Source organism: Gouania willdenowi, chromosome 13 (assembly GCF_900634775.1).
Source record: "Gouania willdenowi chromosome 13, fGouWil2.1, whole genome shotgun sequence".
In the NCBI taxonomy this organism is placed as follows: Eukaryota; Metazoa; Chordata; class Actinopteri; order Blenniiformes; family Gobiesocidae; genus Gouania; species Gouania willdenowi.
In genome coordinates, this window is record NC_041056.1 from 15,297,317 (window position 1) to 15,318,680 (window position 21,364).

Consider the following 21,364-nt stretch of genomic DNA (forward strand, 5'->3'; position numbering starts at 1 on the left):
TCTTTTTTTTTTTTTCAAAAATAAGGAAGTAAATAAAAAGAGAAAAACAAAAGAAGAAAATAAAGGTGAAAAAGAAAGAGAAGGAAAAAAACAGTCTGACTTTATTTCTCTTGCTCTGCAGTTTATTAACCCCACCACATGGTGACGTCAAACCTAACATTACTGCATATTCCTAATGAGCGTTGAGTAACTTTTATGGCGTTATTCTGGATTTATTGATAGTTTTTGTGCCTTAATTGTTAACACATTTAAAAATCCGCTTGATCTTTGGTTCTAGTTCTAAATTAAGGACACTTGGGACAAACGGCACACATATAGAAAATATAATCCCAATAATCCCCGTGTGTGCGTGCGCGTGCGTGTGTGTGTGTGTGTGTGTGTGTGTGTGTGTGTGTGTGAGAGAGAGAGAAAGAGGTAGGGGGCGGGGTCAGGGCCGGTGATCGCGGGGTGGGGCGGGGCTGTGTGTGTGTGTGTGTGCGTGTGTGTGTGTGTGTGTGTGTGTGTGTGTGTGTGTGCAGGGGGGAGAGAAGCGTGAACTTGAACGCAGCCTTCACGGTAGCTCAGTGCGAGTCCAGGCAGAGTCCAGCCTGTCCCAGTCAGCCCAGTCCCAGTCTGCTCCCCGGGGCTCCAGTTCAGCCACTTACAGCCCAGCACAGGACCCGGAACCTGCCTTTGGACTTTGTGGAGGTTTTGTGCTGCGTAAAGTCCGACAGGTGCCCAAAGGTGCGCCGCGATGTCCAGACGCAAACTTGGAAGCAGACCTCAGCACCTGAGCTCAATACAAGGTAAATACAAGACACGTAATGGGATCCAGTGTGAAAACCACGTTGTGCTGTTTGTTAAAAAGTTTAGGTCCTGATCTGGATGCGTTCTGTCACATGTTTTTATAATGCATGAATAGACTGATGATGTGTTGTGAGGAAAACTGAACAGAGCAAACACTTCCTAAAGGGTTTATCACAAGTATCTGTGTGTGTTTGCACTGACCTCTTTAATTCTGTGTGCGGACTTCAAAGGCAAATATTGAAGTTGTAGGAGCTGTGTGTGTGTGTGTGTGTGTGTGTGTGTGTGTGTGTGTGTGTGCGTGTGTGTGTGTGTGTGTGTGTGTGTGTGTGTGTCACAGACAGAGGAAGGACCGGTTTGCTGGCACGCTGTGTTCACATGAGGCTACAGGTCCGAACATGATTGATGTTTCCATGGTATACTGGGATGATGATGATGATGATGATGATGATGATGATGATGATGATCTTACATTATCTCAGTATGTCTGACAGTTTAGAAAAAACATCCTGGACCTTGAATGCATCATCTCTTGATGAAATCTGGATGACTGTCAGACTTTAAATATCCACTCCCTTCTGTTGTTGACATTGACTTTATCCCAGTGATTAAGGACCAGAAACACATTAATTATCATTGTATTGTATGAGGATATTACAATACATAAAAAAGCATGTAATTGGGATATTGTGCATTATAAAAACAGGTTTGTTTATAGTAGAGAGAGTCTACCTTTTAAACAGGACCTTCTATTCAGAATCTTCATGTATTTATGTTTCAAGTCATTCACAGACAGGACAAAACCAGGAAGACAGATGATTAAAGAGCATTTGTTCTCTTCCATTTGCTCGTCTGAAGAGCAGTTGTGCGTGTCTGATGTGACCACAGGCCCTGACTCAACCCTTCATGTGCGTGACCGCACCTTTGCAGGTCTGCACAAACACTGCAGCGCTGAAACAGGAAAGGTGACATTTTTTAACAAACAACTGGCGAGATCCAGCTTCTGACTGTACTGTCTGTACCTGTCCAATGTGCTCGCCGGCCTAGGCAGGTGGATTCAGGCCAAGGCATCAACAAGGTGTGCCCACGACTGCTGTGTTGAGCAATAGTCTCTCTCTCTCCCCACTTTCACAGCCCCTCTGCTCGCCCTTCCCCTCTTCTTCCTCCCCCTGACTTTGTGAGAAAGACCTCCAAGGTGCTCATAGATCTCAAACCTTCTCGTCCATTCATCGTCATCAGGTTTTTAAATGTGACGAGATCCCTCCCGATACTCAACTGTCCAGCCATCGCTCTTATCTCCAGTACCTTTAGTCACTTTTTCAGTTTTATTGCAATCCACTTCCTGTTGAGAAACTCCCTGCATGGGCCTGTGGCTGTGAGTGACAGGTGAAAGCCTCCAGCCTCCCTCTGACACTTTATCATCCACTGCTTGGTGTGTTTCACAAGTGGAGAAGGAAGAGGTTAGCGTTGAGATGGACTGTTAGGAGTGTGTGTGTGTGTGAGAAACCTAATCAGTTAGTGGCTGTTTAAAAGGAAGTGGTCAGTGGCCTTGTTACCCTGGAGCTAACAACAGAAAGTCCTGCTTTCGGTCACCACACCTGCTTGTTTCATTGAGGTCAACACAACTTTGTGAGTCGATTGAAGAAGTGTTGTCAAACGCTTACCATACAAACCCTATATATATATATATATATATATATATATATATATATATATATATATAATTCTAAATGACTCATTTATTTGAAACTATTTCTATAAAGGACACTCAAGCACTAAAGCTGGTGTAGTGCGTACCGTCACAGTCAGAGTTTAATGTGTTGCCAACATTTGTGAGATGCACAAGTCTGATAAATACGGGTGTTCCCATTCAACTTCTTCACTTCGGATAAGACAGCAATATTGATGTGTTGAGAATTTGGCCGATACAGCCATGGATCCGATACAATATCAGCACAGATGACGTATATTTTTTATGATCTATTTTTATTTTTTGTGGAATGTTAGAAAGGGCTTGATCAGGTGATATTACTCAAACACAGAACAATAGTCAGCAACAATAAGAGAAAAAAAAAATTGACCCATTTATCATAAACCAGTGGGTTGCATGCACTTTAACCTTAAACGTAATAATATCATACACTTTAATAGAATGAAAATAAATAAATTATAAGACCTAACATTTTCAAGTGCAAAATAAAAATAAGTAGTTTAATTTAAACATAAGCATATTTAAAATTGAATAGAATGAGTAAAAAAAAAAAAAAAAGACCCTGAAAAATGATCACAATAAGTTCAGTAAAAACTAATTATTTATGAGTGTTTATATCTGATATTTTAGATGCAGGCCGATATATTATGATCTTCTTTTTCAACTTTTTTTTTTAGCTGATATCGGACAGATATGAATCTTGGATTAGGACACCTTTAATGATAACTAATGAAATATAAACTTGCATGATGAATGTAAAGTCGAGTGAAACTTAAATGGAAATACGTTTGTAAGTCAGATCAGGGATTCACACACTCACGTCCAGTAAAGGATGACTGCTCATGTGTGAGGCGTAGCCACTGATTACTACAGCACCTGTTATAGATAGAATAGTGTGTAACGGAGAAATACCTGAACATTTGATCCTCTAATGTTTAAAGAGTGCAGGGTTTAGGAAATCAGCCTCTGCTCCTGCTTACATCCTGCTGGAGTCTCAGGCCACAACCCTATTATTGGTGCCCTGGACATGGACAGTCCCTGGCCAATCAGGGTCACACACATGCAGACAGTTCCATATAGTCACTCATGCTGGGTTTTCATCTAACACACATGTTTTGGAAATTTGGGAGGAAGCTATAGTTCCTATATGAGAAACATTGATCTGTTTGTTTGTGGTGTGAACTCGGGGCTCCTGAGCAGACCTCAGTCTCTGCAGGCAGAAAACACAAATATCAGCAGGAAATAGAGAAAAGCATTGGAATGGTCATTTAGCGATGACGCCACATCCTGTGGCCAGACCTGCCTAATAACTAGCAAACTAACAATCCTAATTATTTGATATTAGCGGTTTGCAATACAGAAAGTAATGCTTGTTCACAGCAAGCCTTCTAAGTTTCAAAATTAAACATAAACATGGACGTTAGGGATGTAAAGATTAATCGTGAGGCAGTTAAAAATCGATTCAAAGGCGTCACGGTTCACGTCGATACTCTGAAATTGAATCGCAGTACTTTTAATTATTATTTTTTTATTTTTTACAGCAACGGGTGCTATCTATTTAGAATTTGAAATTCAGGACGCACCACCGTGTTTTAAATCAGAAGTGTGGAAGCATTTTGGCTTCCCCAAGACAAAATGAAAGAGGTGAGAAAGAAAGAACATGTGAAAGCCAGAATTTTAAAGAATAGACGTCTTCTTCATTTGTACTATTTCTTTATTGATTTCATTCAGGATTTATTTTTCATTAAAATGCATTGTTTTACATAGTTTATCAAGGGATTCTTTTGACAATGAAAGATCAAAGAAAATAGTACAGGTATTTTTATTTTCAAAGAAAAAAAAAAAGGAATATTTTCTGGTCATCATTTGTCTACAGTTTCATTTTGTAAAATAAATTGTGAGAGAATTATATCGTGAACCTAGTATCATGAATCAAATCGTATTGGGAGTTGAGTGAATCGTTACATCCCTAATGGACATATTTATGACAGTGACAATTATGAGCTATTGATTGGTTTATATCAAATATAAACTTGCCACAAAAAATAAGAATGGTGGATTATTTATTTGTTGCAACAATGCAAATGAACTGTTTATTTCCATTTTTAAATAGTGCCACATTTGTAAGGAACATGAGTTTGTGGGATGAGCAGCAGAGCTGAGAATGTGGGATGCATCCATGACAAATTTGCCAAATCTTTTTCAAACATCTTCTTCTGTCATTGACTGATGGACTGGATGATTGAAGTCTGAAGAAACAAAACACATTTAAAGTTTGTTAAGTAATTCCACCAACTTCATTTTGTCTTATTTTTTAAGAAATAATATGTTAAGGTTTCATTTATTCACACGACTTCTTTCAAGAAATTGGATCTCCTGACATGTTTTGACTCTCAACTCTATAATAATTCCAGCAATAATTCCAGCAAATTCATTTGGTCTTTTTTTTTTTTTTACAAAATATGATGTTAAGGTTTCCATTATTCAGACATTCTTGCTGTAATCATTATGCAGAAGTCGAGAAAACATCAAAGCGATCAGCAAAAGCCTCTGAAGACGACTGGCAGTTGACAGTCGAAACATGTCAGGAGATCAAATTTCTTGAAAAAAAGTTGTGTGAATAAACGAAACCTTAACATAATAAATTTACAGTTTGATGTTTGAATCATTTAACAAACATAAGCCTCAGTAGCGTGAAGAAGAACCATACACAGCCACCGCAGCCTGGCCCCTCCCCCTCATGCTGGTCATGAACAGCTGATCCACAGGTGATCAATGGGGTTGAGGTCAGAACATTCCATCCTCTCTGCCCCCAGTCCGTGATCAGCCCAGCTCTGTGGGGTGGAGCGTTTGCTCCCTATCTGTAGAGATATGGGATTAGCTGTTGCAAGATGTCATCTTGATATCTCTCTGCATTGAGATTAGCTCCAGTGAGCAGCTTGGACGCGCTGTTTGTTTCAGAGTGACCAACACTACCGCACTGGCTATTTTGAAGAATATGTTGGTGTCCCATAGCAGTGTGTGACCATGCTGGTGACCAGCATGAGGAGGCTGTGTATGGTTCTTCCTCACGCTACTAGATTAGTTTAAAAAGCACTGAAAAATGTTCTCTTTTAAGAAAGGGTTCTAGCCTTACTGACTCAACCAGAGCTGCCGATATCGAATGTATTTTAATGTGTCTTTTATCTTTGTAGAGTGCTTTGTGACTATAAGTCTGTGAAAAGTGCTATATAGATAATAATAATACATCAATTTTATATAGCGCTTGTTTGGACACTCCAAGTTGCTTTACAGAATAAAGGAATTGTTCTTTCATGCCACACTTTGTGGTGGTAAACTACTATTGCAGCCACAGCTGCCCTTAATTACTTACCGAGGCTCATGTTTGTTAAATGAATAAATTGAAGGGGTGTCCCGATCCTATATTGATGCCAGATATCGGTCCGATATCAGCCAGAAAACGAATATCGGATTTTATCGGACCTAATCTAAAATCATCAATATATATTATATTAAATGTATTCAATTGTAGAATACTGTAGGTATTATGTTGAAGGATAAAATGTATGTAACTAATTGGTTAATAATAAATGGGTCAGTTTTTCTCATACCTACTGTTGCTGACTATTGTTCTCTGTTTGAGTGACATCACATGATCAAACCTTTTCTAACATTCCACACAACAAAATAAGTTGTAAAAGTATGCATGATTCGAGCTGATATGGCATCGGATTGATGTCGTCCAATACTCAAGGCTGCAATATCAGTATCGTATCAGAAGTGAAAAAGTTGTACTGGGACGTCCCTAATAAATTGATTCAACTTGTTTCTTCAGACTTCAATTATCCAATCCACCAAACAGTCAATGACACAAGAAGCTGTTTGGTTTTGGCCATACACAGAAGATGTGGCATCCCACATTCTCAGCTCTGCTGCTCATCCCACAAACTCATGTTCCTTAGCCTTACAAACACATTTAAAAGTGAAATGAACAGGCTTTCCAACAGTGTCATATTTACTGCCAAGAATCATTGTAACACGGCCACACCAGGAGTTGTACCCAGACCTAGATGCTGAGAAGTTTTGAGACACTATAACTAAACCAATCCTCTACAATCTGTGTCCCCAACCACTGGGCTGCAGACTGGTATCAGACCATTAATCAGTTAATAATGAGCTGCATTCTTCTCTAACAAAAAAACACAAAAAAAACAAGTTAATTTATAATAAATGCATTTTACTTTGTTTATTTCCATCAACTCTTTTCTAGAAATTGCAGTACAGACATTTTTGTTCTTGAAATGAAATGCCATCAAGTAGAGTCGGAGCAAATGACTCATAGGCTGTGTTTGAAATCACATACAAACGTACTACTCATAATAAGTCTGGCATCAAAATGAGTATGTAGTGCGTTCACATCAGACAGTATGAAAAGATTGAGTACGCGAGAAATACCCAGATGTATACTACATTGGAATATTTTTATGTATGTGTATATGTGTAGTATGCACAGTGGGCACACTAGTCATACTCAACCGCCCCATGATGCATTGCAAGCTGAATGTTAAATCCTCCTGGGACCATTTTCAAGCTAAAAGTCAAACATCCTCTTTTCAAAATAAAAGTATTTCTTCTTGTCTACCATTAGGTTTTTTTTAAGATTTTGTAAATATGGCTCTTGTTTTGAAGTTAATCAGAAGTTTTGTCAGCAGCATAATGTGTGTGTGTGTGTGTGGGGGGGGGGTCTCCAAAATGTTGTGAGTTTTATGGATCAAATGAGCACATGTTGATATTCTACTTGGACACTTTCTCACTTCAGATGTTTTCAGAACTTGCAAAAGTGGGGAATTAACAGAGATATTTAGCCTCAGTGTGATTCAGGTTTTTGTCGTTGTAGGTTTGAAATGCATCTTGGGAAACTGGGAAGTATACTTCAGTGGGAACGGTTATCATCCTAATCCTCCTAATCATACTTATAGTATATAGCAGACAGTATATACTCATTAAGTTTGGAGTGTGCCATTTCGAACACAGACATAGTGTGTAGCTGTGGTTTATAGATTCTAATGAAACAATCAGAGCAACAAAAAATGAAAAAAGGTAAATGTTTTCAATAACAGGACAAATGTAATGTGTTTGCTATACAGGAAGTCCTTCTGTAACAAACTTTATCCAGTTTCATTGAACTTTGTGTCTCTTCTCTCACTCAGATGTGGTTGGTGCAGGAGAAGCTGCTGGTTCCTCCGCTGGCCACCCTCCTCCACGCGGTCCTGCAGCTCCTCACCATGGTGGAGCTTTAATGGAGGGTCGTGACCTTCTAACCTGTGGTCAGTGCAGCCAGGCGTTCCCTCTGGCCCACATCCTGGCCTTTATCCAGCACAAACAGGGAGGCTGCAGCACCCGGAACCAAGCTACAAACGCCAGCACCACACCTCCTTCGCCTGCCAGCCAAACACAGCAGTATGTCATTGGTGCGGGAATGGTCGAGCTGAGGAGAGGGGAGGAGCAAGGCCTGAAGGTGAAGGCGGAGCCACGGCCAGCAGGTGAGTTCTGGGAAACAGCCGAAGAAGTAGAAGGCAGATTGTTAATTAGTGACTCTGTTTTTTGTTGTGTTTTATATTTTGCTCAAGCCTTTTCTTGGCGTACCACCCCTCCCTCTCGCGTTCATCTCATTAAGTAGCTGTTGCCATTAGCAGACCTGTGTGAGTTAGTGACGCACAGGATAATTGTGTGTGGAAGAAGAGACATGGGGAACATTGGAAGGGCACCGAGGGTCCCTCAGGACTCTGAGCTGAGCACCTGAGCTCCTCAGCTCCAGTCCCAGCTCCCTGACTGTGCGTCTCTGAGGTGGAGTGGCCAGGTAAACATGTTGCTGAAGCCCTGCTATATCCACTTTGTCCTGGACAAACAGGGAGTTTACCTGTGCTCCCTCAGACCACAGCGAGCTGCTCCATCCATGGGTTTCTGATTTCATCATGTTAAGAGAGGTGTTGGTCGGAGTCGTGTACTGCAGCATTAAATAGTCCGAGGAGAATATGTTGCTCTCCTCACTGTCATGACACTCTAATGAAGGACATTGCATCATGTGCAGCTCCTCTGCACATCTCCCACTGTTTCTGCCCCAGGCCCAGCCACCTGAGCTCCTGGGAATCCCCTCCTTTCTCTAGCTTTTTCCTCCTCATAGTCATCCTCCTCTTCTACATTCTTTTTCATTGTCTCATTCTGTGTGCCCGCCAGGGTTGGGGTCAGATCAATTTTTAAACTACAATAACGTCTTAAATTATTTATGTTCTTTTAATCAGTTACAACTCACTTATGATTACAATTGCTGAAGTTCAATTACAATTAATCACAATTACTGAGCCTTTATTAAATAATCCCATAATCCTGGGTTAGCTTTCTGTTAGCATCTCTTATGATAACGGGTCAGTTTTGACCCATGTTTTAAATCAGCTAAAAAATATTATTCATCAAACAATTTGTTTTTCATCTCTTGGTTACCTTGTTAGCCTTCCTAATCAATGAAATTATTGGTTTTAATGTGTTTGATGGGGGGTCTCTGAGCCTTTTTTCTGTCAGTGTACCCCTCAATTTCCATTTTAGTAAATGGTATATTGATCCTCAAGAGAACTGACAGGTAAACTTGATGTTAAATGTATTTTAATCATTTTTAATTAATCACGTGTGTGTATGTCATAAAACTGTAACATGGTTCCCCAGATTTGCATTTAATTAAAATGACAGTTTCTTTAGAATTTCCATGCCAATTACAGGTAAAAAGTAAATTATCTGAACTCGATTACAATTCAATTTTGATTACAACAGCAACAGATTTTTCCAGTTACGATTACAATTATAATTCATTTTAATTATCAATTACATGATTACAATTATAAATGACCCCAACCATGGTGTCAGCACTCTTTCTGTGCACTAATTGTTGTGAAGGTCTAATTTCTTGTGGCATTTTTTTTTTTATTTTTTTTTTACAATAAGTAAATTAGAGACTCAATGATACAGGAGGTCAAACTCACCAAAAAATCATAAACTCTGTTATTCATAATTTTTTTCTCCCCCAAATATCTTTACAAGATATTTAAATGTCTGCAAAAGTCCACAGCCTCCTCACATTTTTCCATTTCAACCAGTTTTCATGTCTCTCGCTTTTCGTCAGAGAACAAAGCAGTTTGTAATAATGTGTTTCCCACAGGAATAGACAGACATACAAACCACACACACACATAAAAACAGTAAAAGAGACTCATGAATAATGGAACTGTAGATACGTTTGGTTTCTTTTCATGATCAAAAATATGAGGTTATAATTTCTGGAGTTGTTGAGAGGACTTCCTGGAATAATTTAAGTTTGTTGGGACGTTTAGTTATATAATTATTTTTATTATCAGTTTATTTATTGGGAGGCGTAATTTCAGAAAAATTTAATCCAAAAAACACTGTTTATTTGACTTTTTAGCAAGTCTTAAGAACTCAAGATGAAAGTGAGATCTCTCATTAAAGACAAAAAAATGTCTCCTCACTTTTTAAGACAGTATATGATTGAATAACAACGCTGTCTGTCAATTTATTATCTTTCGTATTTGATGATTCAAGAGGTGGGAATGGGAGGTTTAGGGACAAACTCAGCAATGCACTTTTCAAACTAGTCTGTCTCTGCATTGCCAAACCCAACTTTAAACATATAATGCACGTGTTAAACTCAAAGCTCGGGGGCCAAATCTGGCCCTTCAGGGAATCCGATTCGGCCCGCCGGAGAAAGTGAAAATGACAGAGAAAACACGAATTATTGTGTAAATGACCAAATAATTCAGCTGTAATTTGTTGTTGTTGAAAGAACTCAAATCTTTTTCAAAATCATGCAATTTATCTCAAATTATTCCACAAAAGTTCCCCAAATTAAATAAAACTGTAATTAAAATTGACACCTCTGATCTAATGTATCATATTGGAGTTTAAAAAATCCTCTGTAAAAATTGCAAACAACCTTAAAAAATGTTACGTTATTTTTTGTAAACTTTGCAGTAGAAATATTTTTTTTATTCCTATGCTGAAGCATTTAAAGACTTTATTTATTCATTTGTTTATTTATAAATGACTATTTTACATCTTTAATGTGTGTGTAACTCATTCTGATGTAATTGCTGGTGTTGTCACAGTTTTCTTTCAAATTTGTTCAGCTCGCATCAAGTCAAACTGGTCCAGATTAGATGAAATATCAACGTGAAACTCAACAAACAGTGAGCAGAAACCCTCAGTGAGATATAACGGTATTGTAGTTTGTTTTTGCAGAATAAGTCTTGTGTGAGAAATGTTTTTGTTTCGTTATATTGCTGAAGAACGAGCTGTCGGGTGGGAGGGAAAGTGAGCGTCAGAGTGAAAGAGCAGTTATCCCACAACAGACATGTCCTCGTCTATTTTCTGCATTCAAGAGCGAGGCGAGGGGAAAAGCAGGGGCGGGGCGGGGGGCAGGATGGATTACTGAAGAGCTGCGTGCATCTGTCTCATTCCTTTTTATTTATTCTCCTTGTTTGTTTTTTTTTTTCTCACCCCCCCCCCCCCCCCCCCCCCCCCCCAATCCATTTCTTTCCCCCATCTTCAACACACTTTCGCTTTGCCCTCTTTCAGTTTCTCACCCCCTTCCTCTCTTTTCTCCTCCCTCTGCCTCCCATGGGAGAAGAGATTCTGCCTGCTGCTCGTTAGCGCTCCCAGCCAATCTGCATTTTTAATTAGTAGTTATTGCTTCTGCTTAATATTCAAGTGCTACCCCAGGCCAAATGGGAATCCTTACAAAAAAAAAAAAAAAAAAAAAGGAGTGAGTGCAGCGAGAGCAAAGGAAAGAGAAACCGGCTGGGTATTGTGTTTCACTCCAGGACCCCGAGACAAAAGCCCGCCCCCACCTCAGGGAAAGATTTGGAGGGTTTTGGGGGTGGAGGGGGTGTAGATTGCTGTGGTTGGAGGATGGGTCTCAAGTACAATCCATTGGGGTGACATATTTTTGTAGTGTCTCTTGGCCCCCCGTACTACATTACAGTTTTTTTTATCTCATTTTCGTTGTTACTCCTGAGCCCTGACCTACCTATCAGGCTCTTTTTCCTCCGTGTGTGCACTCCTCACCCTATTATTACCAGTAGTATCTCAACTTCTCCTAGGTTCCTCCTCAGGCTAGGTTAAAGGACATGAGCACCATCACTCCTCGTGTCTCCAGACAGAGCGAGGGCGGGAGAGGAGGAAAAAACGGGAGAAGGAAAGAGTTGCTCTCTTTTTCATCTTTGCTCTCCTCCCCCTCCAGTAAAATACAGATGGATTTGACTTGGGGAAACATGAAAGAGGCTTATATTAGAGTGGGCTTTGAACTGCTCCAAAAAGGAAGAAAAAAAAATGTTTTTCATTCAATTTTGGAATCGTCTTTCCATTTTTGATTTATGCAGAAAGGCCTCGTTTGTCAAGCAGGCTGAGTCAGTGCCTGATTTACATAGGGTTGGTTTTTTAATGTTCTACTAATTAGCAATTTGCTGCTTAATTGCAGACGAACTCACGGTGAGGAGACAAAGCTTGCCACTTTTTAAAACATCTTCAGATGTAACTTTGTGACACAGTTTGCATCTTGGTTGGCCCTCGAGCTTTTAGCTTCTCCTCTTACGGTCTGCTGTGGATCTGACTCTTCGCGCCTTTGATGTTTTTCTTCTCTTCGTCCTTATTTTCACAGTCCCTCTTCTCACATGATATCACATCCACTGATCGAGGCCAAGACAAGCTGTGAACGGTTATTGTTGTGTGTCGTAGAGGACAGTACTGTCCCCTCTCCACCGGAGTTTTATTGGTTTCAGTCTCATCTAGGCCCAGATCCTCCTCAGTGGAGTTTAAAGGTTTATTCTCCCTGTGTGCAAAGCTTTTCTCTAAGGAGGAATGACTTTAACCATAAACTACGATCGTGCGCTATCATGAGTCTCGCTGTCGAACTTCTGTTTGACTAAAACATGGTCATTGCCTCTTGGCTTTTTCCCGGTGCATTAAACTAAAGTGAGTTACGTTTACATACCAAATGGATGCTGCACATTGATTGGTGTCAGAGTTTCAATCAACGAAAGCTAGAATAAACCAATTCAATTTCAATTCAGTTTCATCACTGAGAGGTCAAACCTCCGTCAAGCGCCAAATATACTTTTTGTCAGATATTCACAGTTATCTGGATCGGGTACAGTGATCATTCACATTTTCAAGGCTTGGAAGAAATGTCCATCCCCATTAATAACAATACAATAGGTCCAAAAGTCCAGGTCTGATTTGGATGAAATTTAGTGGACTAATGGAGGAACCAACACGACATTAGTCAAATTTCATGAAAGACGATCAATTATTTTTGATCACATTTTTGAAATTTTGCCAATGATGAGAATCTGAATCCTTGGTTAAAAATTTGTCAAAATCTGTTAAGTGCTTTTGATATTCCAACAGACAAACAAACAAACACTGGTGAAAACATTCATATTGAATCAACCCTGTAGACGGATATTTATTTCTGATTCTCAGTCATTAGTGCGTTTGTTGTAAAGTTTCTGTTTTCTGTTCTGTGACTTTGGTGCCTCAAGGACCTTTTTTTAGGAATTTCTGGCCAAGTTTGCTTCCACTTCTTTTGCCAGCAGCTAACACGGTGAAGTAGAAACGTCTACACTGTCTATAGGAGGGGAAATTTCTTTAAGAAGAATTCCTGTTGCATTGACTGAGTTTTACTGAAAGCTTCGTGGAGCTTTCAGAAGTACATGCATGGTTTGACTTTTGTCTCCTGAAACATTGTGGTTGCAGTTCACTGGTGTCAGATCACCAAACTGTAAACTGACACCAGGTATATTCATACACTTTGGCTTCACACTCATGGAAGGTATTTCCATTCTTTCTGCAAAATATTGACCAAAGGGTTTTGCTGTGATCGGATGTATTACAAGCAAGCTCTGAAAAATTCTTCAAATGTATAAAAAAAAGGTTTTTCATTATAAATTCCCAAAAACGAGGCAAAGTCCTAATAAATATCTACTCAGGAGAAAAAGGTAGTTTTGGATTATTTCATAATTTAAGACAGGTTGATTTATTTTTCACAGTTGTTTTAAAATTACCTTCAAAATAACTTTAGACATTGGAGAATTTTAACAAACAAATGACGTGAAACTTGATTTTAATTCCGTTTTTGACTCACACTGGCTGTCCCATGACAGTATGGGTCATGGAAAAGTTGTAGCTGCTTCACAAACAGGTTAAAGATGTTAAAGAAAAACCAAAAACCCTTTACAGGATGCTCAATTGGAGGGGAAAATGGAAAGTCCTCATTTTGTACTGCTGGGAGAGACAGGCATGCTTCCTTTTTCTAAGTTTCTGTTGGTTCATTGGATGTGTGCTTGCAGATGTTAGTTTGTTTACTTCTCAAAATGCTAACTTCATGTTCTTTATTTTTGTTGACAGTGCATGACGAGCCCCCGTATTACACCTGCCAACAATGTGAGGGCATGTTTCCCTCAGCATGGACTCTCCTACAACACGCTCAGCACACACACTCCTTCAGCATCTACCAAGAGGAGGAGGAGGATGACACGGATGGAGGTGAGGGAGGAGGAGGTGGTGTCGGTAGAGGTGGAGGTCGTAAAGACTGCAAACCTGCTGCAGCCACTCTAGACCCTCGTCGTCTGAGCCAGGCCCTCGCCTCAGCTTTTCGACCCTCCAACCAGCGCCTCGCTAGATCACATCAGACACACTCCACCTCCTCCTCCAACCAGCAGGCTCTCAACTTCTCTGTGCGGCTCAGAGAGCTGGCAGAAGGTAATAACACCACCGGCAGTTATCCCGGAGGCCTGCATTTCTCTCCATCCTCGTCTCCACCCGCGGCCTCCCCCTTTCCTCAGAATAGTACACATCAGGGGGACTTTCAATGTGAGTTGTGTGACCAGAGTTTCCAGTCCCTGCGTGCTCTCTCCGCCCACCGCCGGACTCATGCCTGTGAGCGACCCTATCACTGTGGAGTGTGTGGCCAAGCCTTTACACAAAGCGGTCAGCTGGCTCGCCACATTAGGAGCCATCACCATCAGGAGGCTGCAGGCGGGGGGAGTGCATACAAGTCTGTCATGACTGGGGAGCAGGTTGGGAGGCCGCTAGGGAGGAGTGCAACGTTTATAGTGCAGCCCACTGGAGTTGGAGCAAAGGGTTCAGATGTTAGAATCCAAGGTTCCAATGAGCTGGATTTGACCCTCCCTAAGCACCCCTCCATAGCCTCAGGCCTGGTGGTGCTGACCTCCCAGGTCAGACCATCTGATATAGAGCTGCTGAGGCTCTATCAGCATCAGAGAGAGAGTGTGGAAGGTGGTGAGGAGGAAGGCCAGGGCCCGAGGCATGCCTCACCCTGTTCCAGCCCCTCCGAAGGGTCACTGGAGAGCGGAGAGACTGGAGGGAGTGGCGAGAGTGGCATAGCTAGTGGCAACTGCACACCAAAGCAACCGGAGATGGTGGAGGCGGTCCGAGGAGTCGTTGAATGGGAGAGCGAACGAGGAGACGTCATGGAGAGGGAGAAAGACTGGAGCTCAACCAACGTCAGTGAAGATGTGCAGGAGTGGCAGACGGACAATGACCACAGGACCACCACAGGACGTGCCAACACTGGAGGAAACAACCACTACAATAATAATACTTCATCAGGGAAGAAGAAGAAGGACGAAGCCTGTGAGTTCTGTGGTAAACGCTTCAGGAACAGCAGCAACCTGACGGTGCACCGACGCAGCCACACGGGCGAGCGGCCCTACCGTTGCGGTCTTTGCAGCTACGCCTGCGCTCAGAGCTCCAAGCTAACACGTCACATGAAAACACACGGAGCCCACGGAACCAAAGCCTCCTTTCTTTGCCAGCTGTGCTCAGTACCCTTCACTGTCTACGCCACGCTAGAGAAGCACCTGAAGAAGGTTCACGGTCTGAGTCACGCCAGTGTAGGCACATATGCACAGGCTAGCGCAGCAGATACATTAGCTGCTATAAAAGCCCATGGAGAGGGCATCGTGGTGAAAATGGAGGCGGAAGATGCCAGTTTTGATCAGATAGAGTTAGCATCTAAAATGCTGAATGAGGTAAAAAAGACAGAGGTGGAAGAGATACCAAGTCAAGAGGACTATGTGGAGAAGAGCGAGTGTGTGGCTGCAGCCACACAACCTGAGAACCAAGCAGAGACAAGTTTAGCTCCATAAGGACCAGTTACTAGTCACAGACCTGCTTAGTTTTAAACTACGACTTTCAATCAAAGAAAACTAAATGAATCCCTGAACTGATGTTAAATGGAGTCTGTTCTCTGAGCTCTCAGGCTCACGACAGCCTCGTGTCTCATGATCGAGAGCAGAGCTGCGTGTTGAAACCAAGTGCCTTCAGATCTTTAGACCGCAGAAAAAAACAAGGCCATGACATTCAGCTGGGAGATTACCAGAACTCTCAAAGAGGAAGTGAGCTGCCACAGTCCGTACACGTACATCGACACAGGAAACCGGTCACCGTGTTGCATAGTACAGCACGAAAAAGACATTTGATTTATATCTGTTGACCCATTGGACAGGACAGATCTCAACTGTCAAACCTCAGAGAACTTAATATATAAAAGTTTTTTAGTATATACAGTATATAAAAAAAAATTGAATCAAACAAAGCAATTGTATTGTATGTTTAGCACCAGCATATAGAGAGAGCTGTACTACCTAGCCGTGGTTGGTTTTCCTCTGGGAAGACCTTTTGGAGACTGAGGATGTTGAAGCAGACACACAGAGGAGGAATGGATCCAAACACTGTCTGCCTGCAGTTTCTCCGGCTTTTAAAAGACGCTCTTTGTCACAACACATGTCACTTAATGTTTACGAGGCTCACAGAGCCGAGCGAGGTTGTTCTCTGGACTTTGGGACAGTACATGCAGATGATAATCGTCCCTGTCTCGGTTTCCTATATCACAAATGTGAAAATGGAGATTTTAAAGTCACACCTGCTAATGTTTTTTTAGGATTAGATTCTATGCATAAAATACAAAACTTCTACCTTTATGTAAAACGGGTGTTTTTTTTCCCCCTTTATTATCATGATGACTTTTATTTCCGTCATTGTTTACATTCGTGCAGAACTCTCAAAGCTTGTGCATGTTTTAGCTGCCATTGGAGTTTATAGTTTGTTTTTTACACTTGAGCTCTTCCTTATTTATGAATGCTGCATGTCGAACCTAAACAGTCTTTTTCACTGCTGAACTACAGGGTTGGGATGTACGATTAGTGTGTATCTAGCTGAATGTTTGAAGACGTGCTGTGTGAATGTTTTTATGTTTGTACATATCAGGTGAATACAATCTTTGGGTAATATATCAACTTGATCCCTCTCTCCACCGTCCTCAGTGAGACTTGCATCCATGTAATCAGGAGTAAAGAATGAGGACACGCAACCAATCAGAGGCTTCACGCTGAACCCCGACACATTTTAATGACTACTATAGTAACTTTGTTAAGAGTGAAATATGAGTGAGTGTTTGGGAACAGTTCAGGGATAATGTTTTGTACATATGCTCAATATTCTTGTTCGTATTGTTGATGTTTTATCTGTAATATCTGCTTGCCCCTGTTACATGCTAATGTTTTCACTGGCTGTACGCCGGTCTGCTGTCTTTGTACACTTATTTTGTAATTGACCTTGTCCTGAGGAGCCTCAATAAAGAATTGAGGGGGAATAGTTGTTATCGTTGTCTTTGTTCTTGTTTTTTTTTCTCTGAATAATATATGTGCACGTTTTGTTGTGTTTCTTTATTTTCGAGACACACAACAAAGCCTGTGAAACTATTTTTGAGTGTTTTACATCACCAGGGTGTTCATGCAGTCAGTGTGGGGCCTTCCTCAGAGGACAACAGTCAGCACTGACTTATTAATTTTTAATGCGAGTGTTTGGATTAGGGACCCTCGCTCCTTGTTTACATCTTTGAGATGGTTCTCGCTTTGTCTCGTAGCACTGTAATGTAATTCTGCCGAGGGTGGAGGAGGGGAGGTGGGGGAGTTTTGCATGTGTGTACCATATTGTGTTTGGTGTCGGTCTCTTTGCAGATTGTGGGATGAGTGGAGCGAGCTGTGATGGGACACGGTCGAGCCGGGTTTCTCAGGACGGAGTTTAGGTGCAGCAGTTTGGTTATTGTCTGATCGAAGGTGCGTGGGGGGCGTCAAGGGGTTGGGATAATTGCTGACTCCATTTTAAGGGTATAAAAACCTCTGCACCAGCATATTTAGCCCTAACCCCACCCACCTCCCCCCCAAATAAAATGAAGTTCTATGATCTCTCTAGCTCATTAACAGCAGCTCTTTTAATGAGCTTTCAACAGGGTGGGGGGCTGGGTATAGATGAAGAGGTGGAGTGGGGTTAGATGTGAAGGGCTGGTGGTGGGGTTATTGCACCAGATGCACACACGCCCACTCCAACCAATTATCATTGTGTTATGTGTAACAAGAAGGAAGTGAGAAGAGGAGCCCTCCTTCACATCTACACGAGTCTGTCTGTTTCTGTCCACAGAGACAGAGAAAGGGAGACAGAGGGAGGACAGTACAGGTGACAGGTAACATCCTCTGTTGCTCCACTCCTGTCTGTTGGGCGCCACTCGCAGCGCCATTTGGTGCTCGTGCTGCCCCAATTATGTAAGGTAAAGTGATACAAAAGAGAACGCAGCCCATACAGCAGGCGCATATATCTTTTCCTCATTCCTCAGTGCCCTTTGTCTTCCTTGAAGTTTACACCTACCTGCAGCTCACATCAAACCCTGCACTGGTCAGTGTCAAGGCCGAAAACCAGCCAATCACAACGTTAAGGGCTTTATGGAGTACACTCAACTGCTCTCTGACCAATGACTGGCGTGAGGAGATAGGATCGTGGACTTTGAGACCGAATAGTAAGCCAAACTGTGACCTAGATAAAAAATCTTTGTTACTGGAGTATGACTAACTATTGTCAGATTACATCCTACAATATAATACATTTAAGATTATAACTAGAGTGCATCAGTGCTAAATTACAATAACACAAATCTTTAGGTTTTGAATGAAGTATATTGTATAAAATACTACTCAAAACTTCAGAAAACTCCCATCATCAAATGTATTTTGAAAAGCCAATGTACAATATTTAGCAAATCCTCTAATCGTATTCAAGATTGTCCAATATGGGAGTTTAGTTTATACAAGACATAAGACCATCACCTCCAGGGACAGACGAAGACAAATTAGTATAAAATTAGTAAATCAGAATTATTAAACCTGATATCCAGAGTTTCTGAGAAACGTCTCGATGTCCCGCCCTAAACAGCCCCACTTCCTCCCAGTGTTTCTGCCAATCTACCACGCCTCTACTTTTTTGCACGTGCATCGCTTGAACATAACAAGGTTGCATCGGGTCGCATTGATGTAGGTCTATGGGTCAGGTAAGAGCAAAAATCATATTTACCTGTTTTCTGTTGTGACGCGCGGCCTTGTTTCCATGCACAGTTCCGCATTCACTTTGATTGAGAGTCTCAAAAAGGAAGTCGAAGTCTATTGGCTGAGAGCAGACCATTCATATAGCGGTCTATAGGACGAAGGAGGGACTTATATACATTAATGTATATGAATGACCACCGGCAGTAGCCCATAGTAAAAGACTAGTTGGGTATTTTTTCGCATTTCAAAAGAATCATACATAAACTCTGGATATCAGCTTTAAACTCGACAGAACGCATAAAGTTTTTTGAACTGAGAGCAATGTAGGTTACCTACATGAACATTTATTTGAAAAATCTTAATCCAAGGTTCATAATGAGGAGTGATCATCGATTTAGTTCTTCTCTCTAAATCTGCCGACATCTACAGTGTAAAATTAAACCAGCTGGATTCAACATAAAATGATTAGTATGCAGCTTCCTTTGTTGAGTAAAGACACAAAATGAAGTTTGAGGTTCAAATGGACAATGGTAAATCCAAATTGCATGTATCTGCTTAGGCATGTTCTGAATAGAAGCTTGAATAGAAACAATGTACAGTATGTTGGGTTTATTAGATTGCATGACCTGAATGTGTAAATGTGTGACGGGTTAGCACTGCAAAGGACTGGTAACCTACAGAATGTAACTTAATGACCAATTGACACACACACTATATGGTAATATTTAGATTAATGTAAATTTTTATTATATTGATATTTTCTGAACATTCATTATTTTTTAAATCTTAACCAATGTTCCTTTAAGCATCACCAACACAACATTTCAAGCTATACGAGTCAGCAACAATGAATAAAGACAAAAAAAGGATCTTTGGTTGGTAAAAACACTTAACACAGGTGAATTCTTCCCTGGTGTTTAACCTCCCACCTATAATTGGATCAAAGCCTGAAAACAGAGCCATCCACCTGCAGGGAAGCCTTGATTCAACTCTGCATTCAGTTCATTCAGTTACAGGCTTTGTAGACCTGAACCAGTTTTCTTGGCAACTATTGCACAATTTCCAGTTCAGAATTAATGTAAGATGATTAGCTCTGAACTTCAACAACAAAGGGATGCATGAGATGTGTGTTTGCCTTGCCATAGGACAGGCCTGCAGCCATGAGGGGCTCTCACTTATGTATGAGAAGATTGTGCTTTATCATGTAAAAAGCCAATTAACTGTGAGTTTTTAATTACATTTCTCATGGCGTACTGTGTAAAGAGCCTTGGATCGCCTCTGCAGTCGTTGCACTGTGGTGTTCTCATCTTCCTCTGAACAGCAGAAGCTGGGGATTAAACCATCAGCAGGGCCGACAGAGATGGGGATAACAAGAAAGAGAAAGATGCATTTGGGAGTGGTCAGACAAACCACAGGATTCCTTCTTTGCTCTTTATTCTCCGACAGTTCCCACAATCTCCACCTTCAACTGCCCGTCCCTCCTCCCGCAACGACCGCAAAGTGAAACCTGAACCCCAGAATTACACCCGCTCTGCCCCCATCATCAACAACCTCCCAACCTCTGAGTGTGTGAGTGTGAGATGATGCAGTGGAAAGTCATCAAGTTTCCAAGAAGATTCCCATCAATCCAGTGTCTTGGTTCTGCCATTCACCACTTTTTGAAACGAGGAGCAGAAAAACAAGACATGGAGTTAAATGTCTGGAATATTTATGATTATGTATCCTTTTTATTTATTGAATAAATCAAATAAGTATTTATCTTTGAATGCTTGTACTGAATTACAAAATTGAAACTGAATAAGTAAATGAGAGCCACGTGTTTGCATCTAAAACAGTAAAAACTTTGATCAAGGTACTATAACCAAAACAACTGCTGATGCTAACTTGCTAACTGCTACTTACGTTTTCACAGCAGTGTGCACAGGTACCAGGAAGTAGAATAGGGTCAATATTTGAAGCACACCTAGTGTAAACACAAAACCCAGAGTTTTGTGCACATTGATGTATTACAAAGGTATTATTATTAGAAATAATGTTGTAGTTTATTTGTGTAAGTGTACATCTTTGACCCTTACCAAAGTACACACCATACAAAATAGTATATGCACACACCATTTATGATTCATGAAATCCAATTTGAAAGGTAAAATAATTGGTTTTTTGTAAATGGTTTTTGCTGCAGTTGTTATATTTATCAAGTTAAAAATCCCAAAATCAGCTATACCTACCTTTACATTACATTTTGGATTTTAACTCAAAGCCAGCTAATTATTCAGTTACCATCCGCTATCAATTATTTTAATCATTAACTCATTTTTTTGTTGCTCCACGGTGACTGGAATGCCTCGGGTTCAATTATAAAATACAAATATTTAAATATCTTTTAATATGAAAAGTGTGGTGTGTT

At 40.9% G+C, this 21,364-nt stretch overlaps 1 protein-coding gene across 1 annotated transcript; it reads left to right on the forward strand.

The window, feature by feature from the left end:
* Positions 1-490: 490 nt before the first annotated feature.
* Positions 491-17,249, forward strand: znf296 (zinc finger protein 296). The gene is made up of 3 exons (XM_028464871.1): positions 491-785; positions 7,705-8,037; positions 13,967-17,249. The coding sequence occupies exons 1-3, from the start codon at positions 734-736 to the stop codon at positions 15,727-15,729; spliced, it is 2,148 nt and encodes a 715-aa protein (XP_028320672.1). The 5' UTR covers positions 491-733; the 3' UTR covers positions 15,730-17,249.
* The last annotated feature ends 4,115 nt before the right edge of the window (positions 17,250-21,364 follow it).

Coding starts and splice junctions, on each gene's coding strand:
- znf296 (XM_028464871.1), top strand. CDS start 734: ATGTCCAGACGCAAACTTGGAAGCAGACCTCAGCACCTGAGCTCAATA. Junction 786..7,704: donor GCACCTGAGCTCAATACAAG/GTAAATACAAGA, acceptor TCTCTCACTCAG/ATGTGGTTGGTGCAGGAGAA. Junction 8,038..13,966: donor GGCGGAGCCACGGCCAGCAG/GTGAGTTCTGGG, acceptor TTTTGTTGACAG/TGCATGACGAGCCCCCGTAT.